This window comes from Balaenoptera musculus, chromosome 6 (genome assembly GCF_009873245.2).
Source record: "Balaenoptera musculus isolate JJ_BM4_2016_0621 chromosome 6, mBalMus1.pri.v3, whole genome shotgun sequence".
Lineage (NCBI taxonomy): Eukaryota > Metazoa > Chordata > Mammalia > Artiodactyla > Balaenopteridae > Balaenoptera > Balaenoptera musculus.
This window is the reverse complement of record NC_045790.1, coordinates 64,401,341-64,427,039: the sequence shown is the minus strand read 5'-3', so window position 1 is coordinate 64,427,039 and position 25,699 is coordinate 64,401,341. Positions and strand designations below refer to the sequence as shown.

General features: G+C 44.1%; 1 protein-coding gene across 3 annotated transcripts; it reads left to right on the top strand.

Moving 5' to 3' along the window:
• The first annotated feature begins 1,665 nt into the window (after window positions 1-1,665).
• On the top strand, window positions 1,666-8,508 carry DMRT2 (doublesex and mab-3 related transcription factor 2). Of its 3 annotated transcripts, XM_036856827.1 has the most exons (5): window positions 1,666-2,079; window positions 2,822-3,396; window positions 4,983-5,085; window positions 6,702-6,781; window positions 7,171-8,508. In XM_036856827.1, the coding sequence occupies exons 2-4, from the start codon at window positions 2,866-2,868 to the stop codon at window positions 6,755-6,757; spliced, it is 690 nt and encodes a 229-aa protein (XP_036712722.1). In that variant the 5' UTR covers window positions 1,666-2,079; window positions 2,822-2,865; the 3' UTR covers window positions 6,758-6,781; window positions 7,171-8,508. The 3 variants fall into 3 exon arrangements, with proteins under 3 accessions (XP_036712722.1, XP_036712720.1, XP_036712721.1); XM_036856825.1 differs by lacking the exon at window positions 6,702-6,781 and having other exon boundaries at window positions 7,171-8,504; XM_036856826.1 differs by lacking the exons at window positions 1,666-2,079; window positions 2,822-3,396; window positions 6,702-6,781 and adding an exon at window positions 3,462-3,680 and having other exon boundaries at window positions 7,171-8,495.
• The last annotated feature ends 17,191 nt before the right edge of the window (window positions 8,509-25,699 follow it).

Here is a 25,699-nt window from a genome sequence, read left to right as displayed (position 1 = left end):
TTGTGAGTTTTTCTGGCGTGGAGCGAAGGGCTCTTCAAAGTTTGAGACTTCAGAGCAGAGGCCGACCTAGGACCTGGGTGCTCACCATTCCATTGCCCTCCCATTTCGTGACCCAGGGCTCCTCTTTCAATTTCAGTTTCATCGTTGGAAAACGAGGGTAAATAATACACTTCCGCTGCTCTCAAGAATTCAAATGCTCTAACATAGGTGAACAAATGCACATTGATGAATATAAGAAACTACGCAAAAGGTAAAACTCACTGGTGTTATTAGGTGGTGCCAAACGGGAGGCACGAACAAGTCTGCTTGACTCTTTGTCCTGTGTTTGAGGGCGCACAGCTCCCAAGCCACCCTCCCAGACGCCCAGAGCCACTGAGCATCCGACAGGAGTATACAGAACTGTTTCTCCACTTCCTTCGCTGGGCATCGAAAGCGGCTCTGGGGAGAAGAACCCGCACAAAGGGAAATCCCAGTGCGTGGTAACTAGGGAAGAACTTTCCACATCGCCAAAGGATTTGGAATACCTGTGCGTCCGGCACATCGCGTTAGTTTCACAGTAGTAATTCCTAAGCTTCCTCGTTCCCGCCGCTCCGAGCCTGGTTAATTTCTAACTTTCAGTAATTTCCTTCGTTTAACAAATATATAGGGGGCCTACTATGTGCTCAGTGCATTGGCACTCAATTTTCTAATCTGTCTCCTAAACCGATCTTAAGAGGCACTGATTATTTAAAGGTGTAAGTAGAAAAGCGTCTAAGTAACTTTAAATTTAGTTCAAGAAATAAAATGCAGCGTTGAATTAGAAGACTAATTCCCTCTTTCAGGATATTGGAAACGTAACTGTTACTAAACATTTATGTAAGAGATTAATGAAGAAGCCCCTTTTCCCCCTTATAAATACATTCATGAATACCAAAAAGTCCTCTTTAAAAAAGAGCTTCGTTTTAAAAAATGCTTAGAGTGAATATATTGTACTTAAATCTCTTAATGGCATGTATTTCCGTTCTCCCCCAAATCAACTCATAGTAATTCATATAGAAAAATATAAGTGACGTAGGTGACTTGGTGACCTGCCTGTCTCACGGGCGTGGTGAAAGTTAACGAGGAACCACTTTGCACCTTGAGGATGAGTGGCGATAGCCACAAAAGTATCTACAGTTCATAAATCCTCTAAGCCGGTGCTGTGGTGCAAGGTAACCACTGATTTATTCTCGCAGGAGAAAGTAGGATGCCGCCGTGCACTTCTCTTATTTCCGCATCTAGCTTTGGGTTAATGATTGAGTCCCAGATACACCGGTGATGCTGATGACGTAGCTTTTCCGATCTCTGCCTTGTCGTCTGTTACTTTCTCTTGAGGACAACGCGATTCGTAAGAGTGTGTCTCTGCTATTTTTTTAGCCCGCGAGATAAATGGCGACTTCGCTCCAGCCGGCGCCGTCTCACTTCGGTTTTAACATCGGGACAGACTTCCCGGCTGCACCGAAGGCCGCGCGGGAGGATTCTGGCAGAGCGCGGCGGGAGTGGCCCGGCAGACGCGAGGAGGCGGGGAGCGCCGGGCCAAAGAGCCTCAGCCAATCAGCGTACACACCGCCTGACAACCGGCCAATCAGCGGGCGCAGAGCTCGGGGGCCCGAGCGGATAATACTAGGAAAGGGAGCGGAGGCTGGCGACTGCTGTGAGGGGCGCTGCGTCGCACGCTACTGGGTACGCCCGCCCGCCCCGGGAGCTTGCGACCTGAACCTGGTCAAGGCGGCCCAACCTTCCCGCCCAGCTAGGGACAGAGAAAGCCAAAAGCAGCCTCAGCGAGGTGAAGCGCCCGGGGCTGCTGAGGACAGATCAGAACTTTGCAGAGTCCGGGATGTGCGGGGCGAAGTCGCTGAGGATTTGACTCACCTTCTCCATGCCCCTTCTCCTCCACTCCTCATCCACTGGGCTCCGGGCCTCCAGCTGTCAACCCCCGATTTCGTGACAGGGTGTGGCAAGCCCGATTTCTGTTTGCAAGCACAGCCAGCAGCCCAAGAGCAAGGTCCCAAGGCTGGATATCTTTTGCCTCGGCTGCTTAGCCGGGGCCTCAGAGTCTTGGTGAGTGCTGTGATGTAGCTGGGGCGTCAGGGAGGGCGAAGGGCGTGAATCACCTTTCCTATTTTACTTGTATGTCTTGCCTTAAAGTGCAAACCGTGACCGATGTACAAAAGAGCCCACGCGGCTTAGCTCTGCGGGGCTGAAACGCTGTCCATGCTGGACGGGGGCGTTTGCAGCTCCGTGCCCAGTGTCCCTATGGCAGCAGAACAATTTTGGTTTTTAGTTGATTAAAACTGCGGTGTGCTGAGGTAGGGGGATTGGGGGAGGATGAGAGAACCTCTCCAAGCCCAAGAGGGGCTCCTTGTAGTGGTGCGGGAGGACGAGAGGCGTGTGGGAGTTGTAGGGTGGTACCTCACAGGGTCCGAAGGGCCCTTGTGATCAGAAGGAAAACAGTTCTTCCATTGACATTTTTATGTTCAGCATGGCCATACTAGTTGGGTATGGGTAAGCCTGATAAGTGGCCAAGGCCGGCCTAGTTGGACACAATACTTATGTGTGTGGTCAGTGCGTTTACCGAGGGCCTTGTCCCCAAAGCGTGTGTAAAGCCAGAGAGGGCTGTGGTTAAAGGTCAGGCCTAAAGATAAAAGAAATGCACGTGTGGTCTGGATGTGAAAGACATGTAGAGAAGTGGGCTCCTCGAGGGGTCGGAGGCGGGCAGACCAGGAGCTCTGGGCCCAAGGCCCGGGAACGGTGCCTGACGGCGGCGGTCGGTGGGTCTCTGGTTCTTTTCCTGTCTCTCCAGAGCGCAGGGGACTCAGCGTAGGCCCGGGCGAAGCGTGGTGCGCCATGGCGGTCCGGCAGCCGGTTCCCGCAGTGGACTGGGAGATCGACGTGGAGAGCCTGGGGCTGGAGGAGGACGGCTGCGAGGCGCCACCGCCCACGCCGCCCGGGCCCAGCCCGCCGCCGGCCGACAGGGACGGCGAGGATGACGACGACGCGGAGGACGAGGACGACGACGACGCGGAAGACGAGGGCGATGGCGAGGAGGCGGGCGCGTCCCCGGGGGTGCCGGGCCGGCCGGAGCAGCAGGATACCCTGGCGCCGAGGCCGCCTCCGGCGCCGCAGGCCTCGCCGGCGCCGGCCGGGCCCCCGGAGCGCGACGCGAACGCGGGCGGCGGCGGCGGCGCGGAGCCGCGCAAGCTCAGTCGCACGCCCAAGTGCGCGCGCTGCCGCAACCACGGTGTGGTGTCCTGCCTCAAGGGCCACAAGCGCTTCTGCCGCTGGCGTGACTGCCAGTGCGCCAACTGTCTGCTGGTGGTAGAGCGGCAGCGCGTCATGGCCGCCCAGGTGGCGCTCCGGAGGCAGCAGGCCACCGAGGTGCGTACCCGCCGGCCCGGCTCGCCCCCGCCGGGCTGTCTGGGGACGCCGTGGGGGTCGGGAGTCGGAGGGGCGCGCTCCGCACACACCCGGGCCCGGGGACTCGAGGCTCCTGGCACTTCCTCAGAAGGATGGTGAAGACACCCCTGCCAACGCTGGCCTGCAGGGTCGGGAGGGAGGAAGCCGTGGCCATCATTGGGGAACTTGGCAGAGAAGATTTTGTATTAAGAAGCAGGCAGAGAGGCCTTGAAAGTGGTTAGTCCCGTTCGGTAATTATGGGAAAGGTATTTTATTTCGATTTTTTATATTTTAACGTTTACTCTCGTGGTGCTGGGGGGAAGAGGACAGAGGTTGATGCAGTGCACTACGTCCATCGCCGTATTACCCGTGCTGATCGCGAAAAAGAACCACGCAGCACGTAGTGCTCACGGCGCTTCCGCAGTCACGGTCCATTTAGGAGAGAGAGAACGTGTCCTGCCCATTTTACAGATGAGACCAAAAGTGACGTGGGAATTTCGAAGAAACTTCTGGCCTCGAGAACTACCTAAGAACCAGTTGACGGTTCTCTGTCGCCTCCCACCGCGGGTCTCCGGCTGTGAGGAGAGCCTGAATCTTCTTTAAGGGAGAGGCTCTTCTTGAACCTGGGACTGAATGTTTCCTTGTGTCCCTGCACAAGCGCGCTCACAGGAGGGAGGCTGCGCGGGCCTGCTCGCACTCAGGGCGCGGGAGGAGTTTTGATTTTACTTTTTGTCGAGAAGGTGCTGGGGAGTGGATCACCGTGCTCGCCGCAGGCAGTGAGTGACCCTCATGGGAAGCCTCCCAAGGGCCCCGGAGAGCGCAGCGCGCTGGACGCCCGAGGTGCCCCGACCCTGGGCTGGGGCGCGGCCCCCTCCCGTGTCCCCGCGTGTGTTGCACCGAGGGCTCTGCGTTCCCTCGCGCTCCCTGCGACCTGCTGGGCGGGACGCGGGTGTAGAAGGGCCCAGAATTCCACCGACCAGGCGGTGACAGAGGGTGCGCCTGCCTCCTGCGGACTCTGAAGGTTTTGTTCGCCTTCAGGCGTCCCAGTCCCCCAGTGAAAAAATCGGGATTTTTGGCCGGACGCGAAAACTTCTGAGTTTTCTCCGTCAACTCCCTGTACCCGGTCCCATCCGCCCTACTGCGAGGGAAACCGGCCCCACATCTCTGGCCAACGTCAGGTCCTTGGCGTTTTCGGCACTAGTCTGGGCTCCGAGGATGCAGGGGCCCGCCGCAGCTTTCTCAGGGCCAGGCTCCTAGCATCTCATCCACTGCGGATTCCACTTCCTCCCAGGCTGGCCCCCCACTTCTCGCTGCAGGCTGAGTCTGGGCCGACTCTAGCACCGCGGCCCCAGGGAAAGCCGGGGCCCTGCTCACCAGTTGGAGGCTTCGGACAGAGATTTTAGCTCATTGTCCTGGAATTAAGGGGTGCTGATATTAATTCCTTTGGAATTATTTTCACATGGGATGGGAAAATAAATACATTTAGAATGAGGAGAGTTGCTGATGCCTCTTCCTTGTCTCCCACGTTTTTTTCAGGGCATTATTGATTTTGTTTCTTGTGTTTACAGGACAAGAAGGGGCTTTCCGGGAAACAGAATAATTTCGAGCGCAAAGCCATGTATCAGAGGCAAGTCAGGGCACCCAGTTTGCTGGCCAAAAGCATTTTAGAAGGTAAAGAAAGCAACGCAAAATTATTCTTTAGCCTTTTAAACCATGTTCTGAGTGATTCTCATTATTCAGGCACATGGCATTTCCATTTACATGTGAAGGAGCATTCTGAGGGGGAAATGCTGTTTTATTGGAAACTTTTGGAAGGAAATCAGGATGTGAGAAAATGAATCTCACATACCTCCTGAGGTTTTTGTCACTGATAATTTTTTCTGCTTAGTAGTTAATGGGTTAACATGGAGTGCGTATGAAATTTGCCCTAGTGTGAGGGAGGTACAGATACGCTGCCAAATGATCCCAGAGCAGATGTCCTGAAAGGAAATAAATTAAAAAAAAAATCTTTAGTTGTATTTGGAGCTAAATAGAGTGAGTCAAGTGAAGAGTTTAACAGCTACCCACACCAATCAAGGCCTTTAGTCTGGGTGATCCAGCCTTTAATCCCACCCTTTTTAATTGTATTCTTTTCCTCTCTGGATTATCTACTTAAATTGCAGTTATTCCACACTTCACTTTACCATTTTGACAGTCGAGATCATAGAATCTGGAAAAGGTTTTGAATACACAAGAGAAATGGAGGTTGAATTTGAATAGAGTGAAGTCTTCATGTGTTCACTTTCTCTAAAGCCTGGGAATACGTTAATTTTTCTTAAAATATTACTGATTTTTTAAAAGCATCTCTGTTTGGGTATGGAATTTATTTATTGACATAATGAATAATATATTGACTATCTTTCACCGTTTAAAGAAAAGGGAAGTTTATATTTGCTCTAATCACTGCCATTTTATGAGTCAGGTTAAAAAGCAGATTTTTGTTTGTTTGTTTTGAAGTAGACATTTGTATTCTGTTTTTCCTTATGTGGCTTCTGAATTGAGTTATTTCTGGACAGGTTTTAAAGTTTGTTCGTGTGTTACCCTGTGCTGTATACTTCTGACCTTAGAATGGCTTCTCATGCATTCAAAATGAGTTTGGTTACAAACTGGGTAAACAGATTTATAACCGTAGGGACCACACTGGTAAATTGAAATTGTGCCAAAGCAACTTGAGAAGTGAGAGGACTAAGTGGAATAGAACAGTCAAGTAAATAACTTCCTGGCAAAAACTTAACCATAGAAGTGTACACATTCATTTTCAAATTTTATTTTATTTGCAAATGAGTATGATGGGTTTGTCACTATGTAAACACAAACATCACAGTGGATCCTCCAAACAAATTTGGTAGTGGTGAGTGCTTGGGATGATGAAATAATCAAAGTATTTTATGCTGCCAGGAATTCTATTTATGTTATACTAATCTTTGTTTTTGACTTTGTCCCTATTTATAAAATGTATAATGACTTAATCTAGGTTCTAGTGATTGCTTGTTCAGCCATTTTGGTATCCGATTGGTACTGGTGAAAAATGTTTTAGACCAGTTATTGTCAGTGTAGCAGGGGATCCCCCCCACTTTGTTTGTTTGTACTGATCGTCAGAGGCAGGGGTAGGGCCTGGTTAAATTGTTCACTGCAGAGTCTGTTTCACTAGTTAACAGCTCTTTTCAATTTTCTGTGCTTTTCTGTTTCCTTAAGTCTTTCCTCTTTTTCTCTTCACTAATCTGCTTTAACTCTCTCTTTTTTCCTAGTTCTCCTTGGATTATTCTACAACTGTCACAATGTGTACATAATGATCCAACTTTAGAAAATAAAGTGACATCAGCTCTAGGTATAGCTATCTTTTTTTAATAATTGAAAAAGATGACATGGATAGTAATAAAGCATTGATTGAAGCGACATGAGCAGCCTTGTCTCTTAATGTATAGGAGCCTGGGGAGAATATTAAAATTTCAGCCAGTAAAGTATGCCTGTCAAAGTAAACAAACCTATCACAACAAAAAACAACAACGATAAAAAGTTACAGTATGGATATCCTTCCCTGCGAAGGGATCTATTTTAAATTGAACCCATACTTTGCTTTCTGTATAAAAATACTAGTGATGTGGAACTGTAAATAACTGTTCTGCTGATTTGCAGTGTTTCTGTTGCCTTCTGGATTCCCAGATTTTTCCTCGTCAGATGTTAATGTCTTTCATGTGCAATGCTTGCTTATTTTAGGCTACCGCCCCATTCCATCAGAGACTTATGTGGGAGGGAGTTTACCTCTACCTCCCCCAGTAAGTGACCGGATGAGGAAAAGGCGGGCCTTTGCTGATAAAGAGTTGGAGAACATTATGCTGGAGAGAGAATATAAAGAGAGGGAGATGTTGGAAGCTTCCCAAGCTGCTGCCTTATTCCTGCCCAATCGCATGGTACATGGTTCTGAGTACAACTCCTACAAAAGTGCCTACAGTCCCACGGCAGTGGAACCGCCAAGCAAAGACTTCTGCAATTTTTTGCCCACCTGCCTTGATCTCACCATGCAGTACTCAGGGTCTGGGAATATGGAACTAATTTCTTCCAATGTCAGCGTGGCCACGACTTACAGGCAGTATCCCCTGTCCTCGAGATTTTTAGTTTGGCCCAAGTGTGGCCCCATTAGTGACACCCTCCTCTACCAGCAATGCCTGCTGAATGCGACCACGTCAGTTCAGGCCCTGAAGCCTGGGGCCAGCTGGGACTTGAAGGGAGTACGACTCCACGATGGACTTGGAGCAGATCATGATATGACGCCACCGAAACTGGAAGGTTCTCTGGTGCTGCCTCACACTCCTGAGGGCCAGATCTCAAGAAGTGACCTTCAGGGTCACCAGGCCGTCCCCGAGAGGTCTGCGTTCTCCCCACCCCGACGGAATTTTTTGCCCGTTGTTGACACGGACTCCCTGGCAGCTCAAGGGCACGTCTTAACCAAGATCAGCAAAGAAAGCACCAGGCACCCTCTGCCACTTAAACATAATCCATTCCACTCATTATTCCAGCAAACTCTTAATGACAAATCAGGTCCCGAGTTGAAAACATCATCTGTCAAAGAGGCCTTTGAAGAGGCCCCTAAGAAACCCAGAGAGTGTTTAGTCAAGGAGAACCAGAAGTACACATTTACAATAGATAGATGTGCAAAAGACCTTTTCGTAGCCAAACAAGTTGGAACAAGACTCTCAGTGAATGAACCGCTGTCATTTTCTGTTGAGTCTATTCTTAAGAGGCCTTCGTCTGCCATCACTCATGTCTCTCAGTGAAAGGCTGCTTAAATGGGAAGCTGGATTTTCTGCAGTCTCAGAGGATTCTTACCAGTCACTAATTTTTTTTAAAGAAAAAAGTTGAGATGCTTGTATAAAGAAATTTCTAATGTAAATGATGATGATTTTAAAAAATTCTATATATTCTTATGCATGTACTTTCCCTTACCACATAAATATATTTAAACTTAAAGATGGATATTGCTGATGTGCAAATTGTGAAGTTTCAGGCTTTACATAGCATTTCAAAAAACAATAAAATTGACACTGTCTTCTAAAAGACCCAGAATTTGCTGAAGTAAATAGTTTCTCTGTCTAGGTGAAAAAGCTAGTGTCCATGAAATGTGTTCTTTATTTTTCTACGATTCTGTGTATTTTCAGGTGCTCTTAATGGTTGCTGGGGGGGCCATAGGAGAACCCTTATAATGCCTTAGTTGTGCATTTTGGAGGGCATGTAAATGTAGGTATTCAAGACTGAGGCAAAAATAGCTGTAAGGAGAACATAGGGAAGATTTTTATGTTTATAGAATCTTCATTTCATGTGGTTGGACAAAGTTGAATTGAAGAGCAATCAAGTTTAATATCTCATTTATACGACGACAGGGGTTCTTGGAATGGGTCCCAGTTTCCTTCCCTGATGGCGATGCGTACGTGGGGCCTCAGGCTTCCTTTCTAGGTTGAACATCGATTCTGTGATTTTCAGGTTGCTGGGGGCCACAGAGCAGGTTCCCCAGCACATGGTTGAACCCCCTCTCAGCTCTGTGTTACTTTGCTCTTCCCTGGGGTCTGGTGACAGCAGGCAGTTAGCAGCAGGCCGAGTCACGACTCTCAGCTGGTCTGGGAGTCTAGCTTTATGTGTCCCACATTTTCACCAGTGTCAAAGGTTATCAACGTAACTCTCTCCTGAGATAAAAACATTCACTCTTCAAACTGCTTCGGCAGACACTTGCCAAGCCTGCAGATGTTTATCACAGCATAAGGGTGGCTTCTTTTTTAAGTTTTTAAGTTCATTATTACCCCTCGTTTTGCTCAACAAAATGTTAACTGTTGTTCTATATGATTGATAAAACGAGAGTAAGACATTTATGAAGGTATGAAATTCCTCCCTGAAGATCTCACCTATGGACCTCAAATCAAGTTCTGAGATGTTATGGTCATTTCAACACAGGAAATCAAGAGCCAAATATCCTACCCACCTCTAATTTTGCCATGGAGTGAGGTTTTACTTCCAGCTCCGCTCGCATTTGGGTAACAAGAACACGAGGTGGGCGTGTGGGGTGTGCCAAGACGTTCGGCAGTTTTAAAGAGTTTCTCTCTTGCTCTGGAAAACATTAACAATTATTTTAAAATGACCTTTTTTTGCTACTGATGAGCTCATGTAAGCCTCAAGGGGTTCCTCTGAATTGTTGCTTAAAATTAGCATCAATTGCAAAAACATCAAGCCAAACCTTAGATTGATTTTCAGTTTGTACTTGTAAAATAATACTTGGTTTTGTTGAGTCAGATTTACTTATTTTTACTATTGCAAAAGCCAGAGCGAATGGAAGTTTGCCAGAGAAAAAGAAAATGAAAGTGGGCAGAGATCCCAATAACTGTTGAAGATTCTCATTAAGTGGAAAAATGTTTTCCAGCCATGAAGCCCTGGTGTCAGAGACTGCAGTTGCCCCTCTGTCCCCAGCCCCCAGTCATCTTTGTTTTATCTATACAGTTATTAATTTTTATCTTCTTATTAGGAATTTATTTTTTGTGTTAAGTGTAAACTTAGCATTGAAACTAACTGCTGCCAAGGTATCAGGGGAGAGCACATTAGAATAAACCCACATTAAAAAATCCCATTGAGAAGGCCTTCTCAATCCAAACATGGATTTTTCTTTTTCTTACTCTGTTTTAGTATTTGGAATACGTATATTAGTCAAATGTCTTACCCTTTTGTGTTCAATGGACGTTTGCGGATATCTTTTCTGTCCTCTCTGTATATCATTTTAATCTTATTAAGTGAATCCAGTTGGCTGTGGGTATTAAGTAGTTTTTCTCACATTACCAGTGACCAAAATTTTATTGTTCTTGAACATTTATGCAGGTCAGTACTTTCCTTGGCGAATGTATTATACCATGCATTAGTTCTGCTGTAATGATGAGTTCTTCTTGGAATTTCAAACCTACCAAATCTACCATCAACCACTCAGGGAGAGCTTTGTGCTTGGCGCTTTGCTTCTTTTAATCATTTCACTTCTATAAAAGCTACTATTTGGCTATATACAGTCTTTAGAGCACACTGTCATCTACATATTGAATTACAGTTGTGGTTTAAGCATTTTTTATGTTCAGGACAATAAATGGATTTGGCTTTAATCATTTTTAAGAACTTAAGGAATAGTAAAACATGGACCTTTCCCTCAATTTGACACACAGTACAATAATGCAACTTTGATAACCTATTTTCCTTCCATCTCAACTGATCAAGCATTTCTGAATAGTTTGCAGCAGTGCTTCTCAAGCTTTGAGAATGGACAGTGAACCACCTGGGAATCTTGATAAATGCACATTCTGATTCTGTAGGTATGGGATGGGCCTGAGCTTCTGCATTTCTAACAAACTCCTCCCAGGGCATGCTGATGCTGCTGGTCTTCAGACCACACTTTGAGTAGCAAATGTTTACAACATTTCTGTTATTTTAATGCACATTTAATACACGCTTGGGGATTTTGGGTTCTAATGCAATAGAGTTATCATGAATAATTTGATCTATATGAATAATTAAAAAAAAACCATTTCCCTCCAAACCCATAGAAAGTACACCACCAAGAGTGAACCATAGTGTAAACTCTGGACTTTGGGTGATTATGATGTGACAGTGAAGATTCATCAGTTATAACAAATGGACCAGTCTAGTGGGAGGGTCCACTAGAGGCTGTGCATGTGTCAGGTAGGGGGACATGGGAAATCTCTGTACTGTCCCCTCAATTTTGCTGTGAACCTACAACTATTCTAAAAAAATTAAGTTAAAAAAAGTTCGCTTTCTTTCTAACCCTTTAGTGGCAGGAGTAGAAGACCTAGGCAAAGTCATGAAGTAAACAAGTTGCTTCTGTTCTCTCTTTTTAAGCCTAGAAGTTCTTTCAGTTTGGTATTTTTAGTTATGATAAAATACACATAGCATAAAATTCACGATCTTAAGTGTACAGTGGTATTTAAGTATATTCACATTATGTACAGCTGTTACCACCATCCCTCTCCAGAACTCTTTTCATCTTGCAAAATTGAAACTCTGTTGCCCATTAAACAATAACTCCTTGCTCCTCCCAGCCTTTGGCAACCACCATTCTACTGTCTGTTTCTGTGAATTTGACTACTCTAGGTACCTCATATAAGTGGAATCATACTGTATTTGTCCCTTTGTGACTGGCTTATTTCACTTAGAATATTGTCTATAAGGTTCATTTCATGTTGTAGTATATGTCAGAATTTCCTTCTTTTATAAGACAGTAATATTCCATTGTATGCATATGGCACATCTTGTTTATCCATTCATCTGTTGATGGACACTTGGGTTGCTTCTACCTTTTGGCTATTGTGAATAATGCTGCCATAGGCATGTGTGTATAACTATCTCTTTACCTGGTCCTCATTTCCTGATTTCACCTTCTTCCCATCTTCAGGAACTCAGTTTTCTCAAGTGTACACCCATCCCACATTGCCCCTCCCCCAGCATGTGAACCGTCTCCATTCTTCACCAACACTACTCTGCCCAGAGAGGCTCCAGTGTCAGTCGTGCACCTTTTAATGTGAGTTTAAGTGAGTGTGTTATCACATCATCTTCATTTAAAAGCTTAATTCTAATTGTGGAATCAAAGACTTGCATTAACTTGTATTAAGAAATTTTCTGGAATGTCTTCTGGGAAGTCTCAGCAGTGCTAAAGGGCAAAGAAATGGCTGAAGGTCAAGATGAAGTAAGAAGGAAAGTTCACAATTCCCTGTAGAATAGTAAAGACATCACTTAGTATTGAGGCTGGGTTTTCAATTGGGACTAGAATTCTTACTGGCCCTCCTGATTTTATTTATTTTTGGATTAACTTTCTTTTTTCCTATTCTAGGTCTGTAAGCTTAGGCTTATTTCCTTCTGGGGTCCAGTTTGTAAGGCTGTTAGTTCTTGAGATGGCTGGATTCTACAGTTTATAAACTTTGGTTTGTGGCACTTATATTTATTTTAATGATTGTACCACGCTTTTATCATACTCTACCACCCTTAGTTATGTTGTTTTTTTAGCTTGCTATATCTACACATATTTAGAGCAGCTTTCTTTCACTCTCTTTCTCTCTCTTTTTTTGTTTCAATCAGAGCTTTTAAAATGAAACTTGTAGATTCAGGAGTTCCCTGCAGGCAAGCAGAATAGGCTCAGCCTTAGTTCCCCCAGTTTGCTGTGAAACTCAGCTTGATGACAGTAACCATGAAATCAACAAAGGACCATCATTCTCCAACCCATACACTAAAACAATGAAGGACCCAGTGTGATCCACAAGCCAGAAAGCACCTAAACGTTTGCTGTTGAATGATGACTTTGCATGAACCATGGGCAAAATCTCAGTGAAAAACAAACACAAAATACCCAGCACTGTCTTCTGAGATAATGCATCTGCAGACTTAGGGCAGGCAGAGAGCAGACGATAGAGCTATGTGGTTTTGTGATTGTTTATGGAATTAAGTTCAGTTTAATGAACATCTATTGAGAACCTTCTGTGTGCTAGATACATGCTGGTAAGTGAGCCTATGTTATTTAGGTTCTTTTAAGTAGAAAAAAAGAACCCAGAGGACTACTCAAGTTATTTACAAAAAAAGATTTTATTTTAAGGTGAGATAAGGAAATAAGGAAGATGGAAATCTCGACACTTAGCAGGTCTCCCAAAGACTGGAATATGGTCTGGGCACTAGAAGGTTGTTCAACCCAGGTCTAGCAACCTTACTTCCTTGTTGTTCCCTTGACAGCTAAACGCATGACCTAGGAAAAGTACCAGAAACTGCTAGTTGTCTCTGCAATAGCTATTCTCCTCTTCTTTAGTAGCAGAGCCCTGGATTTATTTGGACTGGTGACATGCCCAGCTAAAAGGCTGCATTTCCAGCCTGGTTTGCATCTAGATGTGGCCATCATGAGGTGGGTGGACTTCAGGACATGTCCCTAACAGGAACTGAAACAACGAAGATGAGCACATTTGGATTTTTTCTCTTTTGCCTTCTTTCTTCCTGGAATTTGGAAGCATCCTGTAGCATTTTATGACCTTGAGGTTGGCAGCCATGTTCAAAGGAGGTTGGAGCAGAGAAATCAAAAAAGCCTAGATGCCTGTTCACTTTGAGGATCTGCTGTAGCAGCCCTGGATTGCTTTCCTCTGTTCGTTCATCTTTTATGGGAGATAATGACTATTTATGCACATGAGCCATTGTCACTGGCTCTTGGTTACAAACAGCTAAATGTAATTCCTCCTGATAAAGGGGGGCTCCTCTGTTCTGATGAAGCATCTTCTGGTTGTGTCTGCTTTTCCTCTAGTTCCCACTCTTCTTTCTCTGTTTTCCTTCCCGTGGGGGCTTCTCTGTACTATTATCTCTATGTGCATCTTTTGGCTTCTTTCTCTACCATCTATTGTTCCGTCCTACTGTAAGTCCTTCCTTCAAACCTAAGAGTGGGATCTGATGAGTTCAGTTAATTCTTGTTGTCTTCTTTCAGCCAAGCCTTATGGGTAAGGTACCTGCACTTGGTCTCTGTGAGGAGTCATGTGGTATAAGCCATGGTGATCTTCCTTAGGAAACCCCTCACTGCAAGCCTGGATGTAGTGGGCTCTGACACTTTGCATGCATTATTTCATTTAATCCACACAAAGTTTAACTTGTGAAGTAGGTATAATTGTTATCCTCGTTTTACATATAAGAACACAGACTTAGAGAAGTGAAGCAACTTGCCCAGGATCATACATAGGGACATGACTGTGTAGGGAAGAATCCCAGGTCATTGGAATTTCAGAGACTGTACTCCTAACCAGTGTCTTACACGACCTCACAGAAATGAAAAATGGCTCCTTTTCACTTCCACATCTTGGTGTAGGAGGAAGGATAGAGAGGTGGAACACCTGAGTTCTGATTCAGTGCTTCCTCTTTCTGTACTTTTGCTTCTCCGGGTCTCAGATTTTTTTCCATCTGTAAAACAAGAGTTGATAAAATGGGCCTGAAAGACTTGGCTGTTGAAAGGCAGAGTGTGAATCCTGGCTGAACCACATGCTTGTCACGTGGCAGGAAGACTCAACAGAACCACTGAGCTCTGGTGGCTCTGGCCGATCTATTAAGCCTGAGCTCTATCTGTAGCATTAATCCTCTGGAAAGAGACTCTTTAAAATCCACTTTATATGGAATAAAGCTAAATTGTCCAGGGGGACATCTGAGGCATGAACCAGAGGATGTGTTTAAGCTTACCCTGATGCCGAAAAGCCTCCAACAGGAAACAGACATGGCTCATAGTCACTAAGTCAGCTCTAGTCTACCTTTTATATGGCATTTCCCTTCCTTTCCCCACTCACTTAAATGACCAATATTCTTAATATGAACCTGTTCCCTTAGATTGCTTCCAGGAGGCAGCATGGCAAACTGGAAGGCATACAGGCTTGGAGTCAGGTTAAAGCTGGGTTTAAAATTTAGGTGTTCCTTGGCAAGTCATCTCACTTCTCTGAGCTTCCTTTTTTTCTTCTGAGACAATAACAGCACAGAGAATTGTTAAGAGGATTAAGTAGTATAATGTATGTAAGGGGCCTGATCCGTAATCAAGTTGCTCTCCCCACCTTTGACCCATGATATTCCCTAGAAGGTATTTCCCTTCACCAAGAGCCTGAAACTTCAAGCAGCCTACAAGCAGAGCTGCATGGTTTTAAAGACTAATTATTAACATGGAAAAATTTAGCCTCAAGATTCTACAGAACTGCAGACTGTGTCATTTAATTTTATAACATTATAGTAAACATAAAATTATTATAAAAGCAAACACATGCAGGTGGAAATACACTATAATAAAAACTAGCCATTTTTGTACCCACTCGTAATATGGACCTCTTTTCTAGATTTTAAATTATTAAAAAAATAGGTGAAGAATGCACATGGTACAACACTGTGAAGGGTATAGAAGTGCAAAGTAAGCTCCTAAATCCCCTCTGCGGAGTCAACTACTATTGCTAATTCATTACATATTTTTCCAGAGATAGTCTATGAATATGATGCCTGAATGGGAGATTACACGTGCATAGTTCTTCACCTTGCCTTTTCACTTAGTACTGTATCTTGGGACACATTCCATGCCAATTCATATTGAGCTGCCGTAATGTTGACTTAATGTGGACTCTACGTCTTGGACTAGGTTCTTAGAGATGCCCTAGTACAGTCAGCTCTCTGTATCTGTGGATTTTGCATTCACAGATTCAACCAGTGATCTGCCGTTTGGTTGAATTCGGAACCCGTGGATACGAGGGCCAACTGTACTCATTGTACTGCACCATTTTATAAAGGACTTGAGCTCCACGGATTTTGGTATCTGCCAGGGTTCCTGGAACCAATCTCTCCATCCTGCCCCTTGGATACAGAGTGAGGACTGTATAAGATTTCACTGTGCAGATGAGGACACTGTGGCTTACAAACGTGTGAATTGTTCAAGGTTGCAGATCCCTTGATTTTCATTCCAGTGAGCTTTCCTTGTCACCAGGCTGTGTATGAGTGTAGGCGTATGCACACACGTATGTGAGCATATTGGCCAGTGAGTTAGCTAGTATCTACTACTTATGGTGTGCTAACTTTCATTTAAAAGTCATAATAAGAGTTATAGATACAAAACGGAGAGTGAGGCTTGAGTAGTTAAAGAATCTGCCCAAGGTTTCTGGTTCTCTCAGGCTCTAAAATCCATACGCTTAGGCACTGTTTCTGACTTCCTCTCTCCCTCTTGGAAGTGACAGGATCGGGAAAGTAGGGACAAAGGATGCGAACTGTTGTAAAGTGATTAGACATTGATTAAACATAAAGTACTTCCAATAAAACAAATGACTTTATTGAATCTTGCGGGAAAAGCACATTGTGTTGTACTGGCAGAGGTGAGGGTCGCTGGGTCTTTAGGAAATATGGGTCAAAGCTGCAGGTGTGGTGAGGACAGTATAGCTTCATGATGCTGGCCCAGTCATGTAGGTGTTCTCAAAATGACACTGCTAACTAACTTCGCATACATAAGAACCAAACCTGTCAGCCAGCCTGGCCAGCATCCCACTTCCTTTTTTTAAACTGTAGAATGTGCCGCCCAGTTTCATTGTCGCTTCTCAGCTTGTTGTGAAGCCTTCCCCCTTCCCCCTGGAAAGTGCTCCCTTGTCAGACTTGCAGGACAAAGTCATCTGAGCCGTCCTCACTCACAGTGAAAACATCACTTTATTTCTCATCTATGTTATAGGTTCTGACTCCTGCAGGGGCTGCTTGCAACACTGAAGGCACAGTGGATCCTAAGGCTGTGTCCATGACAGAGTAGATTACGAACAGTAGATGACGTAGTAATGTGGCCACAGCCACGGCGGCCGGCTACCTCTGGCTGGGATCTCCCTTTTTCTGACAAGTTGAAAAGCCCTCCCTGCTCACAGGTAGTGTCATGAATATTTCCTCCCTATTTTGCAATGAATATGTGTGCCTATATGAGTGTGTGTGTATAATCTTTGTTTTCTTTCCTCTCTCGTTCCTTCATCATGAACGTAAGATGTATTTATTTATTTATTTTTAAAATTTATTTATTTATTTATTTATGGCTGTGTTGGGTCTTCGTTTCTGTGCGAGGGTTTTCTCTAGTTGTGGCAAGCGGGGGCCACTCTTCATCGCGGTGCGCGCGCCGTGCCTCTCACTATCGCGGCCTCTCTTGTTGCGGAGCACAGGCCCAGACGCGCAGGCTCAGTAATTGTGGCTCACGGGCCCAGTTGCTCCGCGGCACATGGGATCTTCCCAGACCAGGGCTCGAACCCGTGTCCCCTGCATTGGCAGGCAGATTCTCAACCACTGCGCCACCAGGGAAGCCCGATGTATTTATTTTATTTTCATTTTTTTAAAACTTTTTTTCTTTAGTGGTTTGAGAGATGACAATTTTTAAAAAATTAATTAATTTATTTTTGGCTGCGTTGGGTCTTCATTGCTGCATGCGGGCTTTCTCTAGTTGTGGCGAGATGGGGCTACTCTTTGTTGTGGTGCATGGGCTTCTCATTATGATGGCTTCTCTTGTTGTGGAGCACAGGTTCTAGGCGCGAGGGCTTCAGTAGTTGTGGCACGTTGACTCTAGAGCGCAGGCTCAGTAGTTATGGCGCATGGGCTTAGTTGCTCTGAGGCATGTGAGATCTTCCCGGACCAGGGATTGAACCCGTGTCCCCTGCATTGGCAGGCAGATTCTTAACTACTGCGCCACCAGGGAAGTCCTAGGTGTATTAATTTTATATCACAGTATTTAAGTTTTGTTCATTTTACATCATAGTCTATAAGTTATGGGATATCAAGAAGAGTAAACATGACTCAAGGACCTTACCTCCTGTTCTGAGGAAGGGGTTAGTGTGATTTCAGCATACACAAGATAGTTATATCATGTTAGGCAGAATTATGACCTTATTACTGTTTTATTTAAAGACTAAGTATGGTTTAAGAAGATGCTGATGGATGTCAAATTGACAAGAGGTTAATCTTATGTGTCAACTTGGCCAGGCCGCGAGGTGCCCAGATTAAACATGATTTCTGGGTGTGTCTGAGAGGGTGTTTCCCGATGAGATCAGCATTTGAATTGGTGGACTCTGTAAAGTAGATTGTCCTCCCCTATGTGGGTGGGCATCATCCAGTCCACTGAGGGCCTGAATAGAACCAAAGGCAGAGGAAGGAGGAATGTGCCCCTTTTTGCTGCCTCATTGTGTGACCTGAGACATCTTATCTCATCTTCAGCCTTTGGACTGAGATTTACACTTGGCTCCCCTGGTTCTCAGGCCTTTGGACTCAGACTAATTTACACCACTGGCTATCCTGGTCTTCAGCTGGCAGATGGCAGATGGCAGATGGCAGGACTTTTCAACCTCCATAATCTCATGAACCAATTCCTCATCACTCACAACTCTTGCTGCATTCCCACTGAAAAATCATTGGGTTGGAGTTTATAAATTTAACTTCAGAGCTCTGCTTGCCTTTTGGTTCATCTGCTACCAGATCGTAGTGATTAGTTATGGTCTCATGGATCAGATAGCTACTGAGAAAGCATGGATTAACATGCTTTTCCATCCGTCTAAGGGAACATTTTTCATAAACCTCTCGTTGGGATGTACACAGTTTCTATATAATTTTGTGTAAACTACAAATATTCTGTGCCTTTTTGTTCCTATCCATAAAGTGGAAATACTTATATACATGTTACTGGGATGTCACGCAGATTTAAATTAGGTCCTATATTGTGTGCACTCAATAAATATAAGTTAACTTTGAATAGTTGTTATTTTCCATGTTTGTAGTTTTCCAAAAATGGATTTCCCTGGTAGCTCTATTCTATGTTCTAACCTGCCTTTTTTATTTGTGGAAAATCCTTTTAGCTTGCAACCCACCTTTGTGATCAAGGAAGATTTTTATAATGTGGATGTCCATAACCAGTAGGCTCACAGCTCACTCCCAAACATACTGCTGACCTTTAAACAAGCCATATTTTCCTAGACTATACTATTTTGAAACACTTAACCAGAACCCAACACTCTTTCTGAGAAAATATAGGAAGCAAAATTTTCATAATTCATCACTAGAAAACCTTGGATATTTAGAAGCAAAGAATAACTCAGTTTTTTTCAGTACCTAACGTTCTGCTAATGAATTAATGATTGAAAATGGATTACACTCAAGGTGAAGCCTACTGAGGATGAGAATGCCAGGTATTAGGTGTTGCCAAATCAGGACAGGATAGAAATGTTCCTCTTTCCAGACTCCTACTGTAATCCTTAGGTCTTTTATACATAGGAGACCTAAACACTAAATAATACAGAATAAAGGACACTGAAATGAAGGTAGGGGCAGGGGTATGAGGAAGGCATATTCATGATTCATTCATGCTTGTTCTCAAAATTCAGTCTATCTTGAATAACTTTGACTATGTATTCTGCAGATTTAGGGCAACTTTACTTACTACCATGGTGTAGATTGGATTTCAGGTTTGCAGAAATACCACTGCCCTCCATAAACTGATATGTGCCTGGGAGAAGAATATCCACTCACCAACTCCTGCTTATAGGATTGTGTATTGGGTGATGTGTTAGAATACTTTGTGTTGCAAGTGACAGAAATCTAACCCTTAAGCATTTAGTTTAAGCAGGAATGGAGACTTTTTGGAATACAAGTGTTTCTTATATAATTGAAGAAGGATTTGTAAATAAAATCTCAGAAAAAGCAAGGAAGCATTCAGGCTTTAGGAACAACTGGAACTGGGACATTTACCTCTGTGCAGGATTCTCTCATGTCCATCATCTGTCACGGCTTCTTCTTGCTGCATTTCTCCTCCATTCTCTCTCTCTTTGCAGACCAGGTCCCTCCCAAGCATCGTATTTCATAGCTTTTACCCCTGAGAATACTGAATTCCTGCCTTTGTTCCAGTTAAAAGTCCTGGGAAAAACTCTGATTGGTCAGGCTTGGGTAAAGTACCATCCTTGGACCAATCAACCCTAGCCAGGAAGATGAAGACATAGTCCTGGGCACTGCTACCGGAGACCAGAAAAGAGACTCCTGAGTCAAGTAGACCCTCATTTGGTACCCACCACAGTTTGCTAGTCCTAGGTCTCTTTAGGTGCCCAGGCATCTCTGCATTTCCTGAAAAAACCCTGTACACCTGATATGCTCCTGTGCTGATATCCAGGTACAGAAATCTGGAGGAACTCTGGGTGAGGTACCTGGAGACCACATAAAAATCTCTGTCCCACGGGAAAAGATCCTCTTGGCCATAGGATAAAGGTGTAGAGAAATGTCTTGCACCACACATCCTAAAGGAATGCACATTTCTTAGAGCCATGGGTGAACATGAGCACTTTGACATTTTCTTTTCACCATGAAAAGACATGTCAAACCACCAACTCATTCATTTACCTTACTACCTTTGAAAAGACTCATCCTACCTCCCCATCTTTGAGATACTCAATAGAGATACTCACTGGTTTTGATATCACAAATAATTTGTTCTTTTGGATGAAAGTGTTTGCTGAGGCAGCAGATTCCCCTGATTGATTCTTTATTTGTGCATTAAAAATATAATAGGTCTTCAGTTTTAATCCTGGACCAGAAAGAACATAAAACATGTTTGATCTCTGGTTCATGATGGAGCTCCTCAGGTCTTGGATAGATTATTTCTGAATAGGTCCCCTTTGCCCAGAATTCCAGCGAGTACTCCAGGGTCAAAGATAAACTGTGTATCCAGAGATGAAAGGACAGTTGTTTCCCTACAAAGCCTCATAAATCAGTTTTGATATTGTTCCTGTTTGATTTGATTTGATTTTTTTCTGGCACAACATTAGGGCTGTTTGATGCATTTAACTGAAAATATTCGTATAGGGCCCTGGGTTTTCTTTTGTGATGAAAAGTGTTACCTCAAAAAACGAGCTGATAAATTGCAAGGCAAAGTGAAGTGAACATCCACCCAGCATCGGGCTGTGAGAGTCCAACATCTGATTATACTTAGTGGGGAGGAAACTTGAAAAAAAAATCAACCCAACTTTCATTTCTTGCTTCTTTTATCCTTAAGCTCAGCAATAAACTAGCACTCTTTGGTTAAAAAGTCAAGGGAACAGATGTATAATTCTGGTGCTTCAGCAAGTATATTTCAAACGGAGCACGTAAAGTATGCGAACGCCTCTCAGCACTCAGTGGGGAGAGCCTCAAGGAGCATGTGCCATGCTGCTGTCAATCATTTGGGCACATCCGGGAAATAGAGGCTCCTCTAGTTGGCGGGAGCTTGGTACAAACGGATCGTCCTGAGGAGGCTGGCTGTTCATGTCACAGGGAAGAAGTAAGCGGTTGAACTGCACAGAACTGAAACGCCAAGATTTGACAGCTGATAGGTCACAGGCAGGGCCTGGAAACGCTACTGTTGAAAACTAGGGACAAACATCAGAGGCAGTTTTAAAAGGCAGTGACAGTGCAAGGTCTCCAGTTCTGTCCCAGATGACCTGGGTTGTGTTACACCCGGCCCTTGCTAGTTACATGATCTTAGGGAAGGTACTTAGTTTTCTGCTCCGAAAACTGGGCTTATATGTGTCTACTTCGGAGGACTTTTGGGAGATGAATGACAGTAGTGTGTGTAAAATGCTTTTCTAATGCTCCAGTGTAGGCTGTCCTTTTTTTTTTTTTTTAAATTAGAATTCATTACATATAAGAAAGGTGGTAAACTATCTATTAAAGTTTCATTCAACTTTTTAAATTCTAAAGCTGGAAAGGACCTTTGAAACGATCTGGTCTGACGTCCTCATTTTGAGAGGGGCAGTGGTTTTTCTCAGGAAATGACGGGCAGAAAAGGCTGGGAAAGGCACATGTTTCAGCCCTAGCACGGTTGGGCTAGCCCTGCTAAACCATGCTACTGCCAGACTCTAAGTGCCACCAGGGCAGGGCCCCCAGAGAGTATTCAACACCTGCTGTGGTGCCTGGCACTCAGTGAAGGTCCGTTCATTTGGCACATGAAACTCAGGGAGGCTAGGCTTGTCATCAGAAGAGATCTTTTTTGCTTTGTGTTTCAGCTTCTAGGTCTTTCTGAAGAGTCAGCGAGCAAAATATTGTGAATTGCTTAATGCAAAACGCAACTTACTAAACAGCTTAATAGATGAACTGAACAAAAAAATGGGATATTTGAAGGAAAACTGCTAATCGATGTATGACAATACAGTTCAAACCGTAATACATGCTTAGGCAGTCAGGAAATACTTTTTTAGATGCCTGCTTTACACCTTGGATTATGATGTGTTAAAATAAATTGAGAACAGTGGTTAAAGGATTGCGGTTACCAAACATCCCACAGAATATGTTCAAACAAACAAACAAATGAAAAAACTGTTCTCTTGGTATTCCCAAAATGCCTTTAAAAACTAGTAGTGGTTCACCTCCCTTTTCTGAGAATTAGGATCAAATAAAGACGCCTGTCCATCTTCTCAAAAACACCCTTTTGTAGGCTCAGGCCAAGATTCTTGGCCTGGTTTTATGCACGGCCGTGCTAGCATTGCTCGGTTTGCAAATGGAATCCACAGAGAACCCCTTGACCACTACTGGCCATGTGCCATCCACTACTCCTGCCTATTCCTGCCATGTAAGGAAGGATGGCCAGATGAAGGGCACAGTTAGATTCTGAAGGTCTGGCACATGATGGGAGGGACAGTTGGGCTTCAGTGTTCTAAAATGGAGGAGCCTCTGTTAAGTCTGTCCTTCTTTGTTTGGAAGCAGAGCCAGACAGGAGTAGGTGGCTTCCCAGGCAGTCTAGTAACTTGGTACCTTGATAGTCTGTAAATATGCATCCCATTTTACTTAGGCTGCATGGGGGAAGCATGGCTGGTACTCTGCTTGTCCTCTCTTTTCCCAAACAATTCAACTCCAGCCCCAAACATGCTTATCCAATGTGTGAATCCAAAGCCTTGCATTCTGGGAGAGATTGGTTCAAGATGGCGGAGTAGAAAGACGTGTGCTCACACCCTCTTGTGAGAGCACCGGAATCACAACTAACTGCTGAAAAATCATCGACAAGAAGACACTGGAACTCACCAAAAAAGACACCCCACATCCAAAGACAAAGGAGAAGCCACAATGAGATGGTAGGAGGGGCACAATTACAATAAAATCAAATCCCATAACTGCTGGGTGGGTGATTCACAAACTGGAGAACACTTATACCACAGAAGTCCACTCACTGGAGTGAAGGTTCTGAGCCCCACGTCAGGCTTCCCAACCCGGGGGTCCGGCAACGGGAGGAGGAATTCCTAGAGAATCAGACATTGAAGGCGAGTGGGATTTGATTGCAAGACTTTGACAGGACTGGGGGAAACAGAGACTCCACTCTTGGAGGGCACACACAAAGTAGTGTGCACATCGGGACCCAGGGGAAGGAGCAGTGACCCCACAGGAGACTGAACCAGATGTACCTGCTAGTGTTGGAGGGTCTCCTGCAGAGGCGGGGGGTGGCTGTGTCTCACTGTGAGGACAAGGACACTGGCAGCAGAAGTTCTGGGAAGTACTCTTTGGCAAGAGCCCTCCCAGAGTCTGCCATTAGCCCCACCAAGGAGCCGGGTAGGCTCCAGTGTTGGGTTGCCTCAGACCAAACAGCCAACAGGGAGGGAACCCAGCCCCACCCATCAGCAGGCAAGCAGATTAAAGTTTTACTGAGCTCTGCCCACCAGAGCAACACCCAGCTCTACCCACCACCAGTCCCTCCCATCAGGAAACTTGCACAAGCCTCTTAGCCTCATCCACCAGAGGGCAGACAGCAGAAGCAAGAAGAACTACAATCCTGCAGTCTGTGGAACAAAAACCACATTCACAGAAAGATAGACAAGATGAAAAGGCAGAGGGCTATGTACCAGATGAAGAAACAAGATAAAACCCCAGAAAAACAACTAAATGAAGTGGAGATAGTCAACCTTCCAGAAGAAGAATTCAGAATAATGATAGTGAAGATGATCCAGGATCTCAGAAAAAGAATGGAGGCAAAGATCGAGAAGATGCAAGAAATGTTTAACAAGGACCTAGAAGAATTAAAGAACAAACACCTAGAAGGATTAAAGAACAAACAAACAGAGATGAACAATACAATAACTGAAAAGAAAAATACACTAGAAGGAATCAATAGCAGAATAACTGAGGCAGAAGAACGGATAAGTGACCTGGAAGACAGAATGGTGGAATTCACTGCCATGGAACAGAATAAAGAAAAAAGAATGAAAAGAAATGAAGACAGCCTAAGAGACCTCTAGGACAACATTAAACACAACAATATTTGCATTATAGGGGTCCCAGAAGGAGAAGAGAGAGAGGAAGGACCCAAGAAAATATTTGAAGAGATTATAGTCAAAAACTTCCCTAACGTGGGAAAGGAAATAGCCACCCAAGTCCAGGAAGCACAGAGAGTCCTAGGCAGGATAAACCCAAGGAGAAACACGCCAAGACAGATAGTAAGCAAACTGACAAAAATTAAAGACAAAGAAAAATTATTGAAAACAACAAGGGAAAAACGACAAATAACATACAAGGGAACTCCCATAAGGTTAACAGCTGATTTCTCAGCAGAAACTCTACAAGCCAGAAGGGAGTGGCATGATATATTTAAAGTGATGAAAGGGAAGAACCTACAACCAAGATTACTCTACCTGGCAAGGATCTCATTCAGATTCGATGGAGAAATCAAAAGCTTTACAGACAAGCATAAGCTAAGAGAATTCAGCACCACCAAACCAGCTCTACAACAAATGCTAAAGGAACTTCTCTAAGTGGGAAACACAAGAGGAGAAAAGAACCTACAAAAACAAACCCAGAACAATTAAGAAAATGGTAATAGGAACATACATACCAATAATTACCTTAAATGTGAATGGATTAAATGCTCCAACCAAAAGACACAGGCTGGCTGAATGGATACAAAAACAAGACCTATATATATGCTGTCTACAAGAGACCCACTTCAGACCTAGGGACACATACAGACTGAAAGTGAGGGGATGGAAAAAGATATTCCATGCAAATGGAAATCAAAAGAAAGCTGAAGTAGCAATACTCATATCAGATAAAATAGACTTTAAAATAAAGAATGTTACAAGAGACAAGGAAGGATCCTACATAATGATCAAGGGATCAATCCAAGAAGAAGATAGAGCAATTATAAACATATATGCACCCAATATAGGAGGACCTCAATACATAAGGCAACTGCTAACAGCTCTAAAAGAGGAAATCGACAGTAACACAATAATAGTGTGGGACTTTAACACCTCACTTACACCAATAGACAGATCATCCAAACAGAAAATTAATAAGGAAACACAAGCTTTAAATGACACAATAGACCAGATAGATTTAATTGGTATGTATAGGGCATTCCATCCAAAAACAGCAGATTACACTTTCTTCTCAAGTGCACATGGAACATTCTCCGGGATAGATCACATCTTGGGTCACAAATCACACCTCAGTAAATTTAAGAAAATTGAAATATCAAGCATCTTTTCTGACCACAATGCTATGAGATTAGAAATCAATTACAGGGAAAAAACCGTAAAAAAAAACAAACACATGGAGGCTAAACAGTATGTTACTGAAGAACCAAGAGATCACTGAAGAAATAAAAGAGGAAATCAAAAAATACCTAGAGAGAAATTACAATGAAAACACAATGATCCAAAACCTATGGGATGCAGCAAAAGCAGTTCTAAGAGGGAAGTTTATAGCGATACAAGCCTAC